At 43.4% G+C, this 21,654-nt stretch overlaps 1 protein-coding gene across 1 annotated transcript; it reads right to left on the reverse strand.

Annotated features, from left to right (window-relative positions):
* Window positions 1-14,263: 14,263 nt before the first annotated feature.
* LOC137527308 (mucin-22-like) lies at window positions 14,264-20,944 on the reverse strand. The gene is made up of 3 exons (XM_068247815.1): window positions 19,504-20,944; window positions 16,660-16,742; window positions 14,264-14,590 (listed from the first exon to the last, which is right to left on the reverse strand). Exons 1-3 carry the CDS (start codon window positions 20,942-20,944, stop codon window positions 14,264-14,266), a joined length of 1,851 nt encoding a protein of 616 aa, XP_068103916.1.
* Between the last annotated feature and the right edge of the window lie 710 nt (window positions 20,945-21,654).

Below are 21,654 nucleotides of genomic sequence, written 5' to 3' on the forward strand. Positions count from 1 at the left end.
TGTTGATATAACTTTTTCTGAGATGATCATTTTGTACTGCATTGAGGGGGGGACATTCAAATAATTTCAATCAAATTGGAAAACAAATCTAAATCCAAATTGAGATGCTCTTTGGTGGTTTGATTCAACTCTCCTGTGTTTTCTGCACAGGGTTCTGTTGCCAGGAGAGGGCAGCAGTTTTGCTTCCACATAATATTATCATTGTAAATAAACTACTGTATTTGTGAAATCATCAAATTACAGGCATGCTCAAATACCAAATTCGGATGAAAACCCGAATAGGTGTTATTCAGATTTCTTCCTGCTAATTAATTCACCTGTGCGGGTGGGTGAGGGTGGGCGAGGGTGGGCTAATCTTACCCATGAGGCGTCTTCTTCGATCGTCCCTCGGCACCTCCCACGTTGAGTTCCAATCCGGCGTCACGTGACTATACACTTCCTCCTTCAACCCGGAAGGAGGAAGTGTTTGTAATCATGTGATGCCAGATCGGAACGCATCGTGGGAGGCGCCGAGGGACGAGCAAAGAAGACGCCTGATGGGTAAGATTAAACCCGCCTTGCCCACCCACACAGGTGAATTAATTAGCAGGATGAAATCCAAATAACGCCTATTCGGATTTCATCTGAATTCGGTAGTGTTAGAAATATTATTTTTCTGCATCGTCACATTTTTGCACTCTTTTGCAGTAAAAAAATATATTTTTTTGAGTTTTTTGCAGTAAAAATATACATTTTTTGCATTTTCACAAAAAACACAAAAATACAAGCTTATTTTTTGTGAAAATTTCTCAAACTCTAAAATAGCATTTTCGATGCAAAAATTTGCAAGCAAAACTGCCCAAATCTTGTGAATTGGAAGATCATAGCTTACATGCCAGGCAGTGTGTTCACTGGAAGGATTGATATTACTATTAAAACCCAAATACTTTGGTCATATAATAAGACCTGATTTTTGGGAGAAATCCTTGATGCAAGGAAGAATAGAGGGCAAAAGCTAGGCTGAATAAACCACGTATGTGAAGCTATGAATATGCCTATGCAACAACTGGAAAAAAAACTGTGATTTACAGACATATCTAGTGTGCAAAAGTATAGGGTTGGAGAGGGCTAAACGAGGGAGGAGGAGCTTACAACAATTAACAATAACAAGTTATGTACTGCTGTCTCCCAAGATAAGTCTGTAGAGGAAGCACAAATTATCACAGCCCCAAACTCATGAAACCCACATAGGGGAAGAGCAAAAATGTAAAAAAGAAAAAAAAAGTGTGTGAAAATGCTACATCCTTGTAAATATTTGGAAAGTGTAGGTGAATTTGAATATGCATATGAGGATGAGACATGTTTTCTTATGGGTTTGCAAAAATACAAGCATTAAACATAAATGAGAGATGAATGTCGTGCATCGTAAGAAAGGAAATAACCAATGTTGTCTCAGCACAAATTTTCAAATATCTCATGTTAAGCTAAATTTACTATTTTCTCAGCAAAAGCATACCGTATATTCCAGTGTATAAGACGACCCGGCGTATAAGACGACCCCCCAACTTTTCCAGTTAAAATAAAGAATTTGGCATATACTCGCCGTATAAGACTACCCCTTTTCACAACATGCCTCCTCCATCCTCCTGGCCCACCCCTGTATACACCTTTGCATATTACTGCGTGCCACAGTCATCCAGGGGAGGGAAAAGAGATCACGGTGTGATTTTTAAGATCGGGGTGTTAGTATTGTGCCAGGCAGAGCTTACCGGGTGCAGCAGCTTTTGTGGAAAGGTCCGCTCGTGTCCTCGGTCCTTCTATGTCCTCCAATGTCCCCCTGCATCATTTATGTCCATGTCCCCTGCGTTTGAAAATTCAAAGCTGCAATACCACAGCATCTTGCGAGCAGCCGCTCGCGTGGGTAACACTGCAGCTTCCTGATTCCGGGTCACCTGACTGGTGGAGCGCACATGTCACCAGTCAGGTGACCCGGAATCAGGAAGCTGCCCTGTTACCCACGCGAGCGGCTGCTCGCAAGATGCTACTGTATTGCAGCTTTGAATTTTCAAACACACGGGCCGTGGACATAAATGATGCAGGGGGACAGAGGAGAACATAGAAGGATCGAGGACACGAGTGGACCTTTCCGCCAAGGCTGCTGCACCCGGTAAGCTCTGCCTGCCACAATACTAACACCCCGCACCTGACACTTGGCATATAAGACGACCCCCACTTTGCAGAAGATTTTCAGGGTTCAAAAAGTCGTCTTATACGCCGGAATATACGGTATTTAAAAAAGCATTGTCTGCTCATTTCTAACCCACAAGACATACCATTCCTATAATTATTATGAGGGGTTTGTGTCCACTTCTTAAAGCCATTATACTGTCTATGTGTAACCTTGTTTTCATAAGTCAGAACATTTTCCTGGAAATCAAAGACGTGCAACAGGCAGAACATTTTTCCTGGAAATCAAAGACGTGCAACAGGCAGAACTTTTTTCCTGGAAATCAAAGACGTGCAACAGGCAAAACAGGCCAAATCTAAAACAATGATCGCTTAATTACCAGGGTTATAACACTTCCATGTCATTAATTCAGGCATCCTTTGATAAGCTAAACAGCTGTGCCTGTTTATGAGTCAAAATTACCACCATCCAACCCTATACCAAAGCAGGATGAAACTATATACAACAACAACAAAACATTTGTAAAGTGTTTCTCACGTAGGACCCAATCGCATAAGCTTGTCTCAGATCAGTACATAGTGATGTGTACGGGGGAAAAAGTTATGTGATCATAAATGCCGGACTAAACAGGTGGCTTTTCAGTTTTAATTTAAGGAGACTCTGAAATCTCATAAAATTCAGGTTTATATTTTAAAAATCTCTTTATCATCATTGCCTTAACTAAAATGCTGCATCCCTGTGGCTGAACACTAACTAAATCCCCCCAAACTCCCCTGCAAAAATCCACGACTTTCTTGGTCATGGATTTTGCTGCTGGAGGAGGCAGAGCTTTCAGCTGCAGCTCTGCCTCCATGCACGTCAATCCGCGCGTATCTCCGCCTCTCCCCTGCCCCTCTTAGTGAAAGAAGACTGAGAGGGGTGGGTGGAGAAGGCAATCCGCGCTGATGGACGCGTGTAGAGGCAGAGCTACAGACGAAAGCTCTGCCTCTTCACGGAAGCACTCCCTGCAATTGGCCCCGAGGAGTTTGGGGGGATTTAGTTAGTGTGCAGCCATGGGGATGCAGCGTTTCAGTTAGGGCAATGATGATAAAGAGATTTTTTAAATAAAAACCTGAATTTTATGAGACTTCGGAGTCTCCTTAAACGTGTCCAGGGTTGAAGTTGTCTTGATTAGGTTTGGCACAGCGTTGGGGCAGCATGACAGAAGGTTCTGGCTCCAAAGGTTTTAAGTTGAACTCGGGGGGTGGTCATGTTATTGGATCCTTTGCCGTTACATAACATGTACCTCTGTAATTATCCAGTTTAGATTTCAGGACGTGAATTTTATGTCCTAATTAGTCCTCCTGTGCGTTCCGAGATGGAAAATTCATGTCCTGCACGTTGAATCGCCACCACCGTGCTTGTATGCGTGCACTTGCACTTCCGCGCTTGCACATGCACGCTCCTGCTGGTCCCACACTTGCACGTGCTCATGCACAATCGTGCACTCCTTTAAATCTGAGCAACAGTTAAAAAAAAAGTCTTAAAGTGACCAATATACAATAATAATTTGGGGGTCCCCAAACTGTGCGTCATAGCAATCAGTTCTAATCTCTACAAACGCACAGGCTGGGATAATGATACACCAAATTCCCAACTAGTGATGAAATATGGCATGTAGGATATCATTTTAACCAGAACAAGATAAATAATATATTTTGAAGTGTTTCAAAACGGTGGCGCTTATCATCATCAGTGGTGGTGAAGGATTATTGGGTTATGGTCGGTGCACTACTAGGACCAGCAGACCTGTCTCCAACAGCTAACATGTGCGCTGGACACACAAAACTGCAATATAACAATAGCAAGAAAAAGAAAAACAGCCCTTAGAAGGATGAACTACTGTAGCACTAAGCACTGACTGCCCCTGTCTGCAACAGCTAAAGTGCTGTGTCGACACACTGAACAGCAATATCACATGATCAAAACACAACCTTTAGAAGGGCTCTGGGGTTATGTAGATAGTGAATTGGTATTGTAGCAGCAAGAAACTCCACTGGGGACACAGAACACAGGCCAAACTAATGCTTTCCCTAATAGCAGTACAGCTCTGTCCCTAGTCTCCTTCACAACATTTACAGGCAGGCAGTGTAAAATGTCTGCTGTGCTGGCTTTGGTGGGGGGCAGTCCAGGCGGGAGGGATAGCTGATTGGCTGCATGTGTCTGCTTACTCTGGAGTGAGGGGTCAATTTTTGGCATCATTATAATGTATAGGAGGCAGATGCTCGTAATCAGCTAATTACGATTACGCACATTTTCTTGTAAATTCTCACAATTACGCCTATACGTAATTACGATTTGTACATTTAATAGATTTTGCATAGTCATTCGTAATTTCACGTAAAAAAATTGAGTAATTGTTGTGTAGTTTCACGACGATTTTAGCAGTGAATAGCAAAGCCCCCATACATGCTATTGACACCAAAATTGCTACATATGTTAAGGAGAATGGTGGGTACAAGTCAGAAAAATAATTTTCCAAAAAGACCTTGTAGCTTTTGAGAAAATCAATTTTAAATAATTTGTAAAGAAAAAATAGTTTTTAACCTCTTTGCATTTCTAAAATCGTTTTTCTCAAACTACAAGGGCCTCAATTCACTAAGCTTATCTCCTGTCTTTAATAACTCTTCTAGAGTTGTTACTATGGTGATAAGGCATGTAGTATTCAGGAAACATTTTACCTCAGGCAAGCCTAAAGTTAACTCTTCTGTCTTTAAATTAACTCTCCAATCCTTAAATTAACTCCAGAGTTAAAGACAGGCTGTTAATTAACTGCGTGTGAAAATAACTACAGAGGAGGTAAATTAACTACAGAGGAGGTAAATTAACTACAGGAGAGGTAACTTAAGGAATGAAGAGGTAAGATAACTCTCTCACGTGTGGAGGTAAGTTTTCTCTTGCCTTATTATCTCCAGCATGATCTTAGTGAATTGAGGCCAAGGTCTTTTTGAAAAATTATTTTTTTGACTTGTAGCCATTACTCTCCTTAACAAATGTAGCAATAGCATGTATGGGGGCTTTGCTATTAACCACTAAAGTTGGCACAAAATTATGCAACATTTTCTGAAAATTATGCGAAAAAACACAAAATTATGAAATATTACTATACGCTGAAATGTCACATTATGATAATGATGTATGCAAAATTTGAGCCCCCCACTGATAGGTCAAGGAGGAGGTCCGCACCAGTTCAGGATTCTAGATGTATGTCTTTATTCAGGACGTATCCAATATAAAATAGACACATGCATCAAATTGCTGACATGTTTCGAGCTCTCTCAGCTCTTAATCATAGCTATCACTGATAGGGGGCGATTCTAACACACCATATGTTCGCGAATAGATACGAACATGCGTTGTTTGCTGTGAACTATTCGCCAGGCTAAGGGCTGGTGCACACCGAGGTTTTTTTTGGGGCGTTTTTGCAGCTGCTTGCGGCTGCGGATATGCTTGGTCAATGTATCTCAATGGGGTGGTTCACACCAGTGCGGGAGGCGTTTTGCTGAAATGCATACTCCCGGGGTGAGGCCTTTTTTGGATTGCGGAGGCGTTTCTACCTTCAATGTAAAGTATAGGAAAAATGCAAACCGCTCTGAAACACGCCAGTTCAGAGCGGTTTTGCAGGCGTTTTTGTTACAGAAGCTGTTCAGTAACAGCTGTACTGCAACAATATATGAAATCTCCTACACCAAAAAAGCTTCCCAAAACTGCAAAATGCTAGCTGAAACGCTACAGAAAAATAAGAAAAAGCGTTTCAAAATCTGCTAGCATTTTGCGGATCTGCTAGCTGGTTTTGGTGTGCACCAGGCCTAACAGTTTGGGCCACATCTCTGTTTATACTTAACTGTATTTTACATTGGCTACAAACAGGCAAAATCACTTTTATCTGCTATATCCAGTGCCCTTTTATAAACAAAATCATATTTATTGGCTATATCCAGTGCTATTTTATAAGCAAAATAACTTTTTTTGGCTATATCCAGTGCTCTTTTATAAACAAAATCATGTTTATCGGCTATATACAGTGCCATTTTATAGGCAAAATCACTTTTATGGCCTTTGTCCAGTGAAATCATGTTTATCGGCTATATCCAGTGCCCTTTTATAAATAAAATCATGTTTATCGGCTATATCCAGTGCCCTTTTATAAATAAAATCATGTTTATCGGCTATATCCAGTGCCCTTTTATAAATAAAATCATGTTTATCGGCTATATCCAGTGCCCTTTTATAAATAAAATCATGTTTATCGGCTATATACAGTGCCATTTTATAGGCAAAATCACTTTTATGGCCTTTGTCCAGTGAAATCATGTTTATCGGCTATATCCAGTGCCCTTTTATAAATAAAATCATGTTTATCGGCTATATCCAGTGCCCTTTTATAAATAAAATCATGTTTATCGGCTATATCCAGTGCCCTTTTAAAAACAAAATCATGTTTATCGGCTATATCCAGTGCCCTTTTTTAAACAAAATCATGTTTATCGGCTATATCCAGTGTCCTTTTAAAAATAAAATCACTTTTAGCGGCTATATCCAGTGCCCTTTTATAAAAGAATGCACTTTTATTGGCTATATCCAGCACCTTTTTATAAACAAAATCACTTTTATTGGCCTCAACTGGAGCCCTTTTTTCCAGGAGCCCTTTTTACATGTACGTGATTAATTCCACTTTAAAATCTACTTTCTAGAGATCTAATCTGCCCTTTTGTTTCTACATTCACTGGACTATTACCCCAAAGAGTTTTGGCAGACTATTCGCCCTACCATATTTTTAGGTGGCTTAGTTTTTATAAGAAAAAAAAATGAACATTAAAGTTACATTTTCCATATGTCATGTAAAGATAGAACATATTCTAAATGTTGATTGTAAATATTTAAAGCAGAACTGAATAGTTAAAAAACCCCAAAGGCTGGGGCTTCTGCCAGCCCCTTGCAGCCTTCCTGTCCTGTGCCAGTTCTCCACAATCCTCTGTTCTCCCGCCGCCCACTAGTTTCGCTACCGTCATACTGTAGACTTGTAAGTCGATGGCAGAGCCGCCATCAGAAATTTTGGGGCCCCTCACACATCATCAGACCTGGGCCCCCCTCCCTGGGCCCACCCACTGGTTGCTGTGCCCGCCCACTAGCCATCCCACTCCCGTGTCCATGCGCGAAGTGCGCTGCAGCAAAAAATTTGCATAGCTCCGACACTGAAGAAAGTGGCATGCACAGCGTGATGCGGTAAAATGTGGGCGTGACCATGGCATGTTGTGGGTGGGGCCAAATACTAGCAAAATACAGGTAGTCTCCGGTTAACAAATTAGATAGAAACTTGTAGGTCTGTTCTTATTCTTTATCCGTTCTCTTTTGTCCCTCTCTTTTCTTCCTGTGCCTCTTTTGTCCCCCTGTCTCACCTCAGTTTGTGCCTCTTTTGTGTCCCTCTGCGTGACCTCATGTTCCTGTCTCATCTCTTTTCTCCCTGTGCTTCTTTTGTCCGCCTTTGTTTCCCCTGTGCCTCTTTTATCCCCCTTTGTCACCTCTTGTCCCCTTCTGTCTAAGCTTGTCCCCCTGCCCTAGCCAGGTATAGGTGCCCCCAGTATAGGTAGCCAGGTATAGGTTCCCCCAGTATAAGTAGCTAGCTATAGGTGCTGCCCCAGTATAAGTAGCCTTGTGTAGATGCCCCCAGTATAGGTATCCTGGTATAGCTGGTGTCCCCGTAGCAAGATACAGATGCCTCAGTATAGGTATTTAACTATAGGTGGTGCCCAGGTATAGGTAGCCTGTTATAGTTGCCCCCAGTATAGGTAGCCTGGTAAGGATGGTGCACCAGTATAGGTTAGCCAGGTACAGGTGCCCCTACTATAGGTAGCATGCTATAGGTGGCCCAGTATAAGTAGCCAAGTATAGGTAGTAGCCAGGTACAGGTGGTGCCCTCAGTAAATGTAGCCAAGTATAGGTGGTGCCCCAGTATAGGTAGCCAGGTATAGGTAGTGCCCCAGTATAGGTAGCTAGGTATAGATGGTTCCAGCCCCAGTATAGGTAGCCAGGTATAGGTGGTGCCCTCAGTAAAGGTAGCCAAGTATAGGTGGTGTCCCAGTATAGGTAGCCAGGTATAGGTGGTGCCCCAGTATAGAAAGTCCACTCACTCATCTACTCCCCACGTTCAAGCGCTGATGTCACTCTTCTCTAAGTGCTGGAATGGGGTGTGCTGGTTAGTGAGCCACAGGCCTGGAGCCAGCTCATGCGGCCCTTCCAAGGCTTTGGGAGGGCCCAGGGCCCCCAGAAACCCTGGGCTCCTCACTGCACTGTCAGTTGTCCCCCCCTGATGGCTGCCCTGGTTGACGGCAACTGCGCCTGTGTGCCCCAAGCCACATGAATCTTTCTGCGCATTCCCACCTGGATTTGCCTCCTGCGCTATTGCTGGGTGGAAACACAAACAAAGATATGCATGGCCCATGGCGCGCAGGCGCAGTTGCCGCATCGACAGTAACGAAACTTGCTGGCAGAGGGAGAACAGAGGATCGTGGAGGACCGGCAAGGGACAGGAAGGCAAGGCAGGTAAGTGAAACACTTTGTGGTTTTTTTAACTATTCAGTTTCACCTCAAGGTACATTAGAAGAAAGTGCAGTTTTGAGATAAAAGTCGGTTGGATCTTTATGTCTATTTTAGTCAGGTGGTACATAAAACTAAAACATACCTGGTCTTAGCAGGAATATGAGTAGAATACTAAGGCCCTTGGTTCTCAATCCAGATCTCCCTTCCATTGTGTCTGCTGCCCAGTCCAGTATCCTTAGAAGAAAAAAATATTCTGATCTCTTCAGTTTGGAAATAACTTCTTTATATATTCTCTGTGCCCAGATGAGCCAGCTGAAGAAAAATGATAGATGTGTCACTTTCCAAATATTCCTGTGTCGTACAACCCATTTCAGATCACGTTCTTGAATTCATTGAAGGCGAAAGATGCTGCAGATACTAACCACAGGTAATATATCTGTCAATCGGTGCGTGTAGTGACTCATTTCTCAATGACGCTTTAGTAATTGGATTTCTGTACTCGATATTTCAGGGAAATTTTGATTCAACTTTAAACTATTCATCCTAAGAAAAATACCTAGCTAAAATTCTGTTTAGAAAGATCTGTTACCCAGTAACAGATGCTCTTTGGATTGAAGGCATAATGTTAAATGACCATTGTCACAAAAATTATACAGTTTTAAATACTTGTCAACACATACATAAGACATACTGAGCATTTCTGCACAGGAGAAACAAAGAAGGTGTGTGCTACCAAACCAGGTATCACCTGACTTACAGCTGACTGCATAAGTGTCTCTCAACAAATGTAAAGACACAGCACATGCAAATTGCTTCTGTGAGCCAGAATATGCAGGGTCTATACTGACTACTTTGCTTGTCCTTGCAGGAGTCAGCCCATGAAAAATAATTTGCATCTCAACAGTACCCCTCCTTTTTGCCATCTTATGCTGGGCATACACGGCCCAGATTCTTCTTATCAATCGAGCCGCTGATGGCTCGATTGATCATTTCCGACATGTCCGATCACCGCGTGGATCGATTCCCGGCTCGATCCCCGCTGGCGGAAAATAGGACGAGCGGGGACGCGCTGGCATCGAGCCGCTGGCTCGATACCGGCGCATTGTCGAGCCATGTATGCCCGGCATTAATTAGTTAGACAATCAGGCAGCCAGAATATAGTCAGTGCACACACTTCTTTCTTTCTCTCCAGTTTGCACATTGCAATAAGTCCTTGACGAGGTTGGGGGTGGAGGGGAAGTATGGATGGTTACCCCCAGTGGCGGAAGCACTTGTGGGGCCTACTGTGCCTTCCCTTCCTCCTCCCTTATATTTCAGTGTAGTCGCTCACAGGGCATGCAGTGTGGGCTGACTGTGTTTCTCTTCTCTCCTTTCACTGGGGGGCAGCCACTAGAGTATTCGGAGGATGTCAGCTACACCTGACATTCCCTGGGGGTACAAGGAGGCCTACAGGCTGCATCCCTGTTGTGATGCAATTGATTTTGCGTAGGCCAACTCCTGCAGCGATGTAGGGAGTTAGTTTTAGACCCTACATGTTCTGGCAAGCAGATTACTATTAGTAAATGCTAATGCTATGCTATCTTAATTAGTCAATAGACCAGCCTTTATCAACCAAGGTTCCCTGGAACCCCAGGGATCCTTAAGTACTCTGCAGGGGTTCCTTGGCATTTTCTAATTAACATGTATAAATACATCAGAGGGCAATATAATAGCTTGGTGGATGAGCTTTTTGTCCCTAGGCCCTCTCAAAGGACTAGAGGACATGATCTGCGCATGGAGGAAAACGTTTTAGCCATTTATTTAGGAAAGGGTTCTTTACAGTAAGAGTGATTAAGATGTGGAATCAGGGTCGGACTGGCACACCAAGGGCCCACCAAGGAAGTTTCAGCCTGGGGCCCGCCCCCCCTCTCCCCCCCCCCCCCATTTTGGGCTCACATACACATGTACTCTAGAAATTTTGCATGACTTTATGGTAGGGAATAGATTTTGAGCAATTCTGAGGACAGTCTCCAATAGGGATATGTCGAGCCGCAGCGAAACTAAATGGGTGTCACCACGCACTGGAACATCGGCGTGGTCATGATAAGTCATGGGCAGACTTTAAAAAAAAAATACAAAACACAAAATAAGTAGCGGTGTTATTCACAGAGATTAGGTCTGACCAGATACATTTTAGATAAAATATTCAAGTAGTTACATGCCTCATGATAATTCATAAAGTAGTCAAATGGCAGCAGATACCCCCACAAAATGCAATCAGGTTGATGGCAGATGCCCCCACAAAATGCTATAAGGTTGGTGGCAGATACCCCCACAAAATGCAAGTGACCCCCATGCTTGGAAGGGGGTCAGCGGGCACAGATCAGCGGGGAAGCCTCCCCCCATCCCTCACCTAGGGGCCCCCCCTTCCGCGCACCCCCTCCTCCAGAAGTGCAGCCAGCAGCGAGCGGAGAATAGCTTACCGAGCTTCAGATGATGCTAGCTCCGCTCCGCATGCTGCTGCTGCTGCCCTGCTGGTCTCTGTCTTCTGTAGTGACGCTGTCCAATCACGCTCTCGCAGGAAGTACTGCGAGAGCGTGATTGGACAGCGTCACTGTAGGAGACAGAGACCAGCAGGGCAGCAGCGGCATGCGGAGCGGAGCTAGCATCATCTGAAGCTCTGTAGCTATTCTCCGCTCGCTGCTGGCTGCACTTCTGGAGGAGGGGGGTGCGCAGAAGGGGGGCCCCTAGGTGAGGGAGGGGGGGGGCTTCCCCCCTCCCCGCCGCTCTGTGTCCAATTTCCCCCCTTCCAAGCTGTGCCCCCTCCCTCTTAGCTCTGGGGCCCCCAGGAGACGGGGCAGTCAGGGCCCACCGATGAGACCATTGGTGTTTTGGTGGCTCAGTCCGAGCCTGTGTGGAATGCATTGCCACAGGAAGTAGTTATGGCAAACTCTATACCTGCATTTAAAGAGGGCTTAGATGCTTTCCTTGCGTTAAAAGTAATCCAAGGCTACAATTACTAGGTAATGCCTAATGATGTTGATCCAGGGATTTTATCTGATTGCCATCTGGAGTCGGGAAGGATTTTTTTTCCCTTTTGGGGCTAATTGGACCATGCCTTGTAAGGGTTTTTTCGCCTTCCTCTGGATCAACAGGGATACGTGAGTGAGCAGGCTGGTGTTGTACTTTGTTCTCTGGTTGAACTCGATGGACATATTTCTTTTTTTTAACCAAAATAACTATGTAACTATGTAACTATGTTCCAAATTATTAGGCAAATTATATTTCCCTCTGATTTTCCTAAATAGTCGATGCAGGTGGCAGATGTCAGCATCATCTTTTAGTCATCAGCCATTAGAGAATAATTCAAATGTTACTGAACAAACCTCCTCATAATAATGATCCCCTCTTAGGGGGATCATGACTGGTGAGTTTCGAGCCCCAAGGCCAAAGAGGTCATAGCCTAGGGTCACAGAAACCTGTTCATTTTGGCAATGGTAATGGTGGCGATTCTGACGAACATAAATCGCAGCCATGGCCATTAGCAAAGTCTGAATATCACGACATGTCTCATGCAGGTAGAAGGCATATTGTTGTACTGTCACTCCAATGTTGGGTTCCCTATATCTCTGCAAACCAGAGTTACGGGGGTGCAAATGTGCTAAATTCCCCCATAGGCATTCATTGGGGCCTAGGTTTTGAGGGTACAAAAGCGCAGGTTTCTGCCGAACGGTAAGGTAAGGGCCCAAAACTCAACTGCCCTGAGCCCCTTAAACTCCCTACAAAGCCTGAAAATTTGGGGCTGCTCAGCCATCCTGGGATGCCTGTGAGAGAATTGTTTTGTGAATACAGAGTATGGATGGAAGCCTACAGTGGTGTCTACAATCATGTATCTACTGTTTTTAATTGGTAAAAAAGTAAATAGACAGAAACTTTTTTGAATGCGTAACTCTCAATTTATTCATAAATAAAAAAATATTTTGCTTAATTATGCTTTACTTGGTATTTGGCAACACAAATAAAAAGATTCATGATTTCCAATAGAAAATAAAATAAATACTTTTTCATTTTGATATAAAAATATAAAGGTAAATTATATACATAGAATGTCAAAATGCACTACGCATGACTGAAAATGCAAACAGACGATAAATAAGCAGAGACCAGCGCTGCTGAATAACATTGCAATGAAAAATAGAATCGGAAAAGAAGACTAAAGACATGTAAACATTGAACAGCATGTCGTCACATGTTTTATGTGGCCAGGAGCGTAACTTTACCTAGGTGAGCCCCCGCAAAGCTCTGCTAGCCGGATCCCCCTGCAACTCCTCCCCTCCCCATCACAGTTTAATGTGCCTACTGTGAAGTACGGAGGAGAGGGGATATGTCACACTGGTAGATGAAGTTAATGTAAGACACTCCACTTTGGTCTGCTCTACGGGGTTGCGCCCCCTTAGCCCCTAGGTTCCCCAGATGGGGCTAATGTTACACCCCTGGGTGTGGTTTAACTACGCCTTTGTGTATTTCATGTAGCCATATGTCATCAAGGCCAAAAAGGCTGCCAGCCAATCGTTTTACTCTGAGCGCTGCACCACTCTGGTTTGAATGGGCACATTAAAAACAATGAATAGTCAACTGGAGACATTTAGGGCATATTGCTGGGTGGTGTAGACTGTGGAATGTGAACAAACTTTAAAGTTGAAGTAAAATTCTGTGCTTGAACTGACACTGCTGTATAAAGGGCAGCCACTTATGGAAAATAAAATACTATGATATTTCATATTGTTAAAATCATTGTCACGAATAAATAGATGCATTTGTTTTACAACAGAAATAATTTTAAGGCATTGCGGTAAAGTATGCCTGTTGATTTCTAACATTTATTCAGTTTGCTTAATATGATTTAGGTGTTATGGACTTAACCAATTGCAGAAACTGAAAGGTGTCACACAGTTCTATTTGGTGAGCCTAAACAGCCAATCATAGTCATTGAAGGACTGGAGGCAGGTAATACTGCTTTATGGGCGGGTCGTTAAGAACATAAAGACACGTGTGATTTTTTAATGGTTGGATAAAATGATGAACAAAGTTGTTCACAGTAACACTTGAAGACAATATCCAGGTTTTGACTCAATAGTTTCCACTTCCCCCATTAAAGATTTGGAGACCAGTAAGGCACTTGAAGATGAAGAATTCTGGCACCCAGGCTGCAAACTGAATTCTTTAAGACACTTTATTGAACAGAGGAAGTGGGCGGAGACCTGAGAAACGCGTTGTCTTTTTTAGTTATGCTCGAAAAAACCTTACCTGATCTAAACCCTTGTTTTTTTGGGTTGGTTCATCTGGAGAGGTAAGATACCTAGTGTATTTATTTATGTCTTTATAACATATACTCCGAGAGAGATTTATTTTTGGGTGCCTCTACCCTTCTTCATCTCTTACTTGAAGACAATATTCAGGTTTTCGACTCCATAATTTCCGCTTCCCCCATTAAAGTTTTGGAGACCAGTAAGGCAAGGACAAGGGTTTAGAATGTCCCTAGGGATTGTTATAGTCCATGATATAGTTGTGTTGAGGGTTGTGCTGCTCCTGGTGGCCATGATTGTGGTTGATGTTGTGTTCTTGATGTCCATTTACATGCTGTGCTGGCTGCTGCGGTGCTAGGTGAGCACGAGGTATATTGCTCCAGGCTTGAGTGTGGGCATAGTATGATGGGTAGCTTATGGTGCTAGGCAGAGCATTGGTAGCAGATGGCATGCCAGCAGCACTTGGCATGGCTCCTATGGAGCTAGGCACAGCCGCTGTGGCTGCAGGAGCTGCTGCTGCCACGCTGAAAAATCCCATGGGCAAGAATAATGACAATATCTGTAAAAAAAAAAAAAAAAATAAGAATGATAAACTCTTCCATCTTCCTAAAAATGCACTGTATAGTTTACTCAAAATATAATACATTTTAGTTAAATACTATAATAATTGGTTCAGTAGCATTTAATTACTGTACTGTATGTTATTTAGATATTAGTTTGAGGGATATATAAGAAAATTAGAGTTGAACTAAACAATGATATGTAAGCTATCTAGGCACTAATTGTAGTACTTAGATCCAATCGTCAATTTATTGAGAAGAAGGCAATCTATTCCCTTAAATGGGGCATTATAGCAAAAAAACTCAAAATCATATGTACACATACATACACTTGCCACAGAGTAAATACACTGTTTTTTGTTCTTGCATAGTTTTTTCTTACAATAGGAATTATAAACTGACAGCTCTGAACCAAGACTCTGAGACTCTGAAGTCTCCCTAAATCACTGTTTTTACTTCACAACCCTGTTAACCTCCTTGCCGGTCTAATTCCTGCCGGCAAGGAGGCAGCGCAGAACTTTTTTTACTTTTCTTTTTTTACAAATCATGTAGCGAGCCTAGGACTCGTTACATGATAGCCGCTGAGCGGCGGCATCCCCAACCCACTCCGATCGCCTTCGGCGATCAGAGTAAACAGAAAATCCCGTTCAGAACGGGATTTCCTGCAGGGCTTCCCCGGTCGCCATGGCGACGGGGCGGGATGATGTCACCGACGTCATGGACGTCGGGACTTCACAGGGAATCCCGATCCACCCCTCAGCGCTGCGCTGCCTGGCACTGATTGGCCAGGCTGCGCAGGGGTCTGGGGCAGGGGGGGCGGCTCGGCACGCGGGTAGCGGCGAATCGGCGGGTAGCGGTGGCGATCAAATGTTACAAGCAGCTAGCAAAGTGCTAGCTGCATGTAACAAAAAAAAATTATGCAAATCTGCCCAGCGGGGCCTGAGAAATCCTCCTGCGCAGGTTACCTCGAGCTGAGCTCGGGATAACCGGCAAGGAGGTTAAGCATTATTGCCCCCTCTGAAGCGCTGCATCCCCGCAGCTGAAATCTCAATTAATCCTCCCAAAACCACAGGGCAAAAATGCACGACTTTCCAGCCTGAGGAAGGCAGAGCTTTGGGCTGTAGCTCTGCCTCCAGTCCAATCAATCTGCGATGATCGCCGCCTCTCCCCACCCCTCTCAGTAAAAGAAGACTGAGAGGGATGGGGAGAGGCAGAGATCCATGCAGATTGACGGAGTAGAGGCAGAGCTACTGCTCAAAGCTCTGCCTCTACAGGAAGCAATCCCCTAATCTTCACCACGGGATTTTGGTGGTATTGATTGAGAGTTCAACCATGGGGATGCAGCGTTTCAGGTAGGACAATCATACCTAACAGTATTGTGAACTAAAAACAGTGATTTAGGGACGCTTCAGACTCTCTTTAAGGTAGCCATACTTCTAGCGATGATGGGCAGATTCGACCAAGAGACAACTCTCTAATTGAATCTGGTTAGAGAGAAATTTGTCAACTGCCCATACACCGCAGGCCGATTCCCGATCAATGTCATGCTGAAATTAATCTGGAATTGGCCTTGTGACGCTGCATCCGCCGAATCGCAGCCCTGATGCTGTCCCCCTAATGTTCACTGTGCCCTGTGCATATTATACATTACCTGTTACCTGTCCGTGTCCACCACTGGCTCCGGGCTTCTTCCTTCATCCATACATGCAATCCACGTGGTTGCCAGCATAGACTTGGGCGTTTGTGTGACATCACACATGTGCCCACGTTATTCTGGCAGCCACGTGGGGCGTGTGTATGGCTGAAGGACAGAATCGGCCTGCGGTGTATGGGAAGCCAACAGATCTCTCTCTAATCTAATTCAGAGTCGTATGGAGGTTTACTATTGCATTGCCCTATTAAATTTAAAATTGGGTAATATTCAATACACAAGATTGCCTTAAAAATCTGTATAAATAGTGAAAATTCCAGATCACTGCACTTCTGCGGGAATGGTGCATTCCATAAAGCTCTATGTAAAAATACATGTAATAGATGTAAAATAGTTTATAACTAAGCTGAAACTTACCCAAAATAAACCAGCAATGAGTAGAACTCCCACTATGGAGCTGCCCAGCGCAATGAGAAGTTTCCCCCAATACGGCAGTCCTTCTGTTGGAACATAAATAAAATTAATTTCTAGAGAAGTGATAATTACGATATAGACAGATAGCAAGGTTTTGTTGCTCATGTCCATATTACGGCCATATTACAAAATCCAAAGTCTGGCCACTTCGAGATCTGGCCAGCCAATTTGCTGGTTGCTGTGGCAAATATGCAAATGATTCAAGTTTTATTTAAGTTTTCAGGCTCTGGTTGGCCAGAATGTGAAAAAGTAGGCCCCAGCCACCCACGTACTGAAGAACAGCTTTCCTGAGTTCAGTGACGGGGAGCTGGTGCAGAAGACACAGTGTGGCGGGGCCAGTAATGTAATTCAAGAACCTTTGTCCTTCCCCTCTACTCTATCTTTGTTCTCTTAGGTTATTGAATGCTGCCAGAGGTGACTAGGGATACTCATTCAGATTCTGTGGAAATGCAATTTCCGAATTCCGCAAAAAAACAACATAAGTAGTTACCTAAGGGTCTGAACTTTTTTAATATGCATGTCAAGCGAGTATATTACTATACTTTTTTAAATTATAAGCTTTTAAATAGTGATAGACGTAAATTAAAAAATGCACCTTTCTTTCCAAATAAAATATTGGTGCCATACATTGTGATAGGGACATAATTTAAATGGTGTAATAACCGGGACAAATGGGCAAATAAAATACATGGGTTTTAATGATGGTAGCATGTATTATTTGAAAGCTTTAATGACTGAAAACTGAGAAATAATGATTTTTTTCCTTTTTTTTCTTAATATTCCCATTAAAATGCATTTAGAAAAAAATAATTCTTATCAAAATGTACCACCCAAAGAAAGCCTAATTGGTGGTGGAAAAAACAAGATATAGATGAATTAATTGTGATAAGTAGTGATAAAGTTACTAGCGAATGAATGGGAGGTGAATGGGAGGTGAATGAAAGGTGAGCATTTAAAGGCCCACTATCGCGAAACTCATAAAATTTAAAATGCATTTAAACGCATACAAATAAGAAGTACATTTATTCCAGAGTAAAATGAGCCATACATTTATTTTCTTCTATGTTGCTGTCGCTTACAGAAGGTAGTAGAAATCTGACAGAACCAACAAGTTTTAGACTAGCCCATCTCCTTGTGTGGGATTCTCATGGTTTTGTTTAGTTTCAAAAGCACTTAGCGAAAGGCAGTTGTTCCGTCCAACTGCCAAAAAGTGTGTAGCAAACACGGAGACTGGGCAGCATCTTTTCATAAATCTTTTTCAAGGAGTGTCTTTATAAAGAATAAAGTCCATGCTGAGAATCCCCTATGGAGAGATGGACTAGTTCAAAACCTGTCAGTAATATCAGATTTCTACTACCTGCTGTAAGTGAGTAAGTAAGTAAAATAGGAGAAAAGTAATTCATGGCTCATTTTACTCTTGAAGAAATGCACTTCTTTTTGTAATTGTTTACATGTATTTTAAATTGTATTAATTTTAAAACAAACACAAGAATCGGATACTATTGAGTATTCCAAAGTCTTGTGATTGGCTTACAATTTCTGTAGTGTTCCGATTACCGCAGTAAAATTCCTCGTTCTCTGATTGGTCCAATACGTCAGAGTCAACTCAGAAGTATTTGGCCAATCAGAGAATAAAAAAATGCAAAAAAGGAGAATGTAAAAAATGGCAAAAATAAATTGGTAATTGGAAATCCACGGAATCGGTAATCGCCATTGGCGGAATTTGTAATTTCTATAGAATCGGAAAAAAGCATTTCCGACCATCCTGAAATATGAGAATTTGTGTTCTATTTGCAAATGGAGATTTAGGTTAGGTATAATGTGCCACTAAGTGTCTGTACTTACGTGTCTCTGTTGATAGTATAGCTGTAGCTCCTCCTGCAGCAGTTGTACTGGATACAAGTTTGGTAACCTGACTTGAAGTTGATGTTGAGGCTTCTGTGGTGGTGGAAGCAATACTAGATGATGCAGCAGAAGATGTTGATCTAACAGGAGTGGCAGGCCCAGCAGTGGTTTTTCGTGCAGCAGTAGTGGTTTGTCCAGCAGAAGTAGCTGGTGCTGCACCAGTGCTTAGCACAGTTGTAGAAGTTGTCAAAGTTTGTGGAGCAGTTATAGTTGCTGCAACACTGGTAGTTGGTGTGGCAGATGTGGTCAGCTTGGTGATAGTACTTGATGTTGATGTTGTTGTACTAGTTTGTGCAACAGTTATTTGAGCAGTAGTAGATAAAGAACTACTACTTGGCACAGTTGATACAGAAGTGGCATTTAGCGCAGTTGTGGTAGTTGCTGAAACAGTGGTAATAGGTAGTGAAGATCTGGTAGGTACAGCAGTAGTAGTTAGTGCAGCGGAGGAGGATGATACAGGGCTACTAGTTGAAATAACACTAGTCATTTGTGTAGGAGTAGTAGTTGGGGAAGAATTAGTATTTGTAGATGCGTTATTAGCCGATGCAGCACTTGTTATAATTAGAGCAATGGTAGCTGGTGCAGTAGTGGAAGTTGTTGCAGCAGTATTTGTTAGGGAAGCCATAGTGGTTGCTGCAGTGGTATTAGTTGGTTCTACGGAGGTAGTTAGTGAAACTGTCATAGTTGATAAAGCACTGGTGATCAGTGCTGCAGTGGTAGTTGATGCAGAAGTGGTTGGTACTCTAGGGGTAGGTGATGGATTGGTGGTGATTGAGGCAGCAATGGAAGAGGCAGAAGCAGTATTGCTTGGTGCAGCAGTGGAAGTTGATTTAGAAGTGGTTGGTGCAGCAGTGGAAGTTGATTTAGTTGTGGTTGGTGTACCATTGGAGGTTGTTTCAGAAGTGGTTGTGCTACCAGTGAAGGTTGATTCAGAAAAAGTTGTGGTGCCAGTGGAAATGGATCCAGAGATGGTTGGTGCAGAAGTGGAAGTAAATTCAGAAGGGGTTGTTGCACCAGTAGAAGTGGATTCAGAAGTGGCTGTTATACCAGTGGAATTTAATATAGAAGTGGTTGGTGCACCCATGGACGTTGATTCAGATGTCGTTGTTGTAAGTAGAGCTGTGGAAGTTGTTGCAGCAGTAGTTGTCTCACTAATAGTTGGTGCAGCTGTAGAAGTTGATGCAGCAGTAGTTGTCTCAGTAGTGGTTGGTGCTGCTGTGGAAGTTGATGAAGCAGTATTTGTCTCAGTAATAGTTGGTGCAGCTGTAGAAGTTGATGCAGCAGTGGTTGTCTCAGTAGTGGCTGGTGCAGCTGTAGGAGTTGATGCAACATAATTTGTTGCTTCTGTGGAAGTTGATGTTGTAGTGGAAGTTGAGGCAGCAGTAGTTGTCTCAGTAGTGGATGCTGCTGCTGTAGAAGTTAATGCAGCTGCAGTTGTCTCAGTATTGGTTGGTGAAGCTGTGGAAGTTGATGCAGCAGTGGTTATTTCAGTAGTGGTTGGTGCAGCTGTGGAAGTTGATGCAGCTGTAGTTGTCTCAGTAGTGGATGGTGCAGCTGTGGAAGTTGATGCAACAGTAGTTGGTGCAGCTGTGGAAAGTGATGCAGCAGTGGTTGTCTCAGCAATGGTTGTTGCAGCTGTGGAAGTTGATGCAACAGTGGTTGGTGCAGCTGTGGAAGTTGATGCGGTATTAGTTGTGTCAGTAGTGGTTGATGCTGTGGAAATTGGTGCAGCAGTAGTTTGCTCAGTAGTGGTTTGTGCAGCTGTGGCAGTTGATGCAACAGTAGTTGTCTCAGCAGTTGTTGCAGCTGTGGAAGTTGATACAGCAGTAGTTTTCTCAGTAGTCGTTTGTGCAGCAGTGGAATTTGATGAAGCAGTGGTTGTCTCAGCAATGGTTGTTGCAGCTGTGGAAGTTGATGCAGCAGTAGATGTGTCAGTAGTGCTTGGTGCAGCTAAGGAAGTTGATGCAGCAGTGGTTGGTGCAGTTGTGGACGTTGATGCAGCAGTGGTTGTCTCAGCAGTGGTTGCTGCTATGGATGTTGATGCAGCTGTAGTTGTCTCAGCAATGGTTGTTGCAGCTGTGGAAGTTGATGCAGCAGTAGATGTGTCAGTAGTGCTTGGTGCAGCTAAGGAAGTTGATGCAGCTGTAGTTCTCTCAGTAGTGGTTGGTGCCGCTGTGGCAGTTGATGCAACAGTGGTTCTCTCAGCAGTGGTTGTTGCGGCTTTGGAAGTTGATGCAGCAGTGGTTGTCTCAGTAGTGGCTAGTGCAGCTGTGGGAGTTGATACAACAGTATTTGTTGCTGCTTTGGAAGTTGATATTGTCATGGAAGTTGATGCAATAGTAGTTGGTGTAAGTGAGAAAGTTAATGCTGCTGTAGATGTCTCAGTAGTGGATGCTGCAGCTGTGGGAATTGATGCAGCAGTAGTTGTCTCAGTAGTGGTTAGTGCAGCTGTGGAAGTTGATGCAGCAGTGGATGTCTCAGTAGTGCTTGGTGCAGCTGTGGAAGTTAATGCAGCTCTAGTTGGCTCAGTAGTGGTTGGTGCAGCTGTGGAAATTGATGCAGCTGCAGTTGACTCAGTAATGGTCGGAGAAGCCGTGAAAGTTGATACAGTTGTAGTTGTGTCAGTAATAGTTGGTGCAGCTGTGGAAGTTGATGCATCAGTGGTTTTCTCAGCAGTGGTTAATGCAGCTGTGGAAGTTGATGCAGCAGTGATTGTCTCAGTAGTGGTTGGTGCTTCTGTGGAGGTTGATGCAGCAGTAGTTGTCTTAGTAGTGGATGATGCCGCTGTAGAAGTTGATGCAGCAATTGTTGTCTCAGTAGTAGATTCTGCAGAGGTTGAAATTGATGCAGCAGTAGTTGTCTCAGTAGTGGTTGCTGCAGCTGCAGAAATTGATGCAGCAGTAGTTGTCTCAGTAGTGATTGGTGCAGCTGAGGAAGTTGATACTGAAGTTTTTGTCTCAGGAGTGGTTGTTGAAGCTGTGGAAGTTGATGCAGTAGTAGTTGACTCAGAAATAGTTGTTGCAGCTGTGGAAG

Source organism: Hyperolius riggenbachi, chromosome 8 (genome assembly GCF_040937935.1).
Source record: "Hyperolius riggenbachi isolate aHypRig1 chromosome 8, aHypRig1.pri, whole genome shotgun sequence".
Classification (NCBI taxonomy): domain Eukaryota; kingdom Metazoa; phylum Chordata; class Amphibia; order Anura; family Hyperoliidae; genus Hyperolius; species Hyperolius riggenbachi.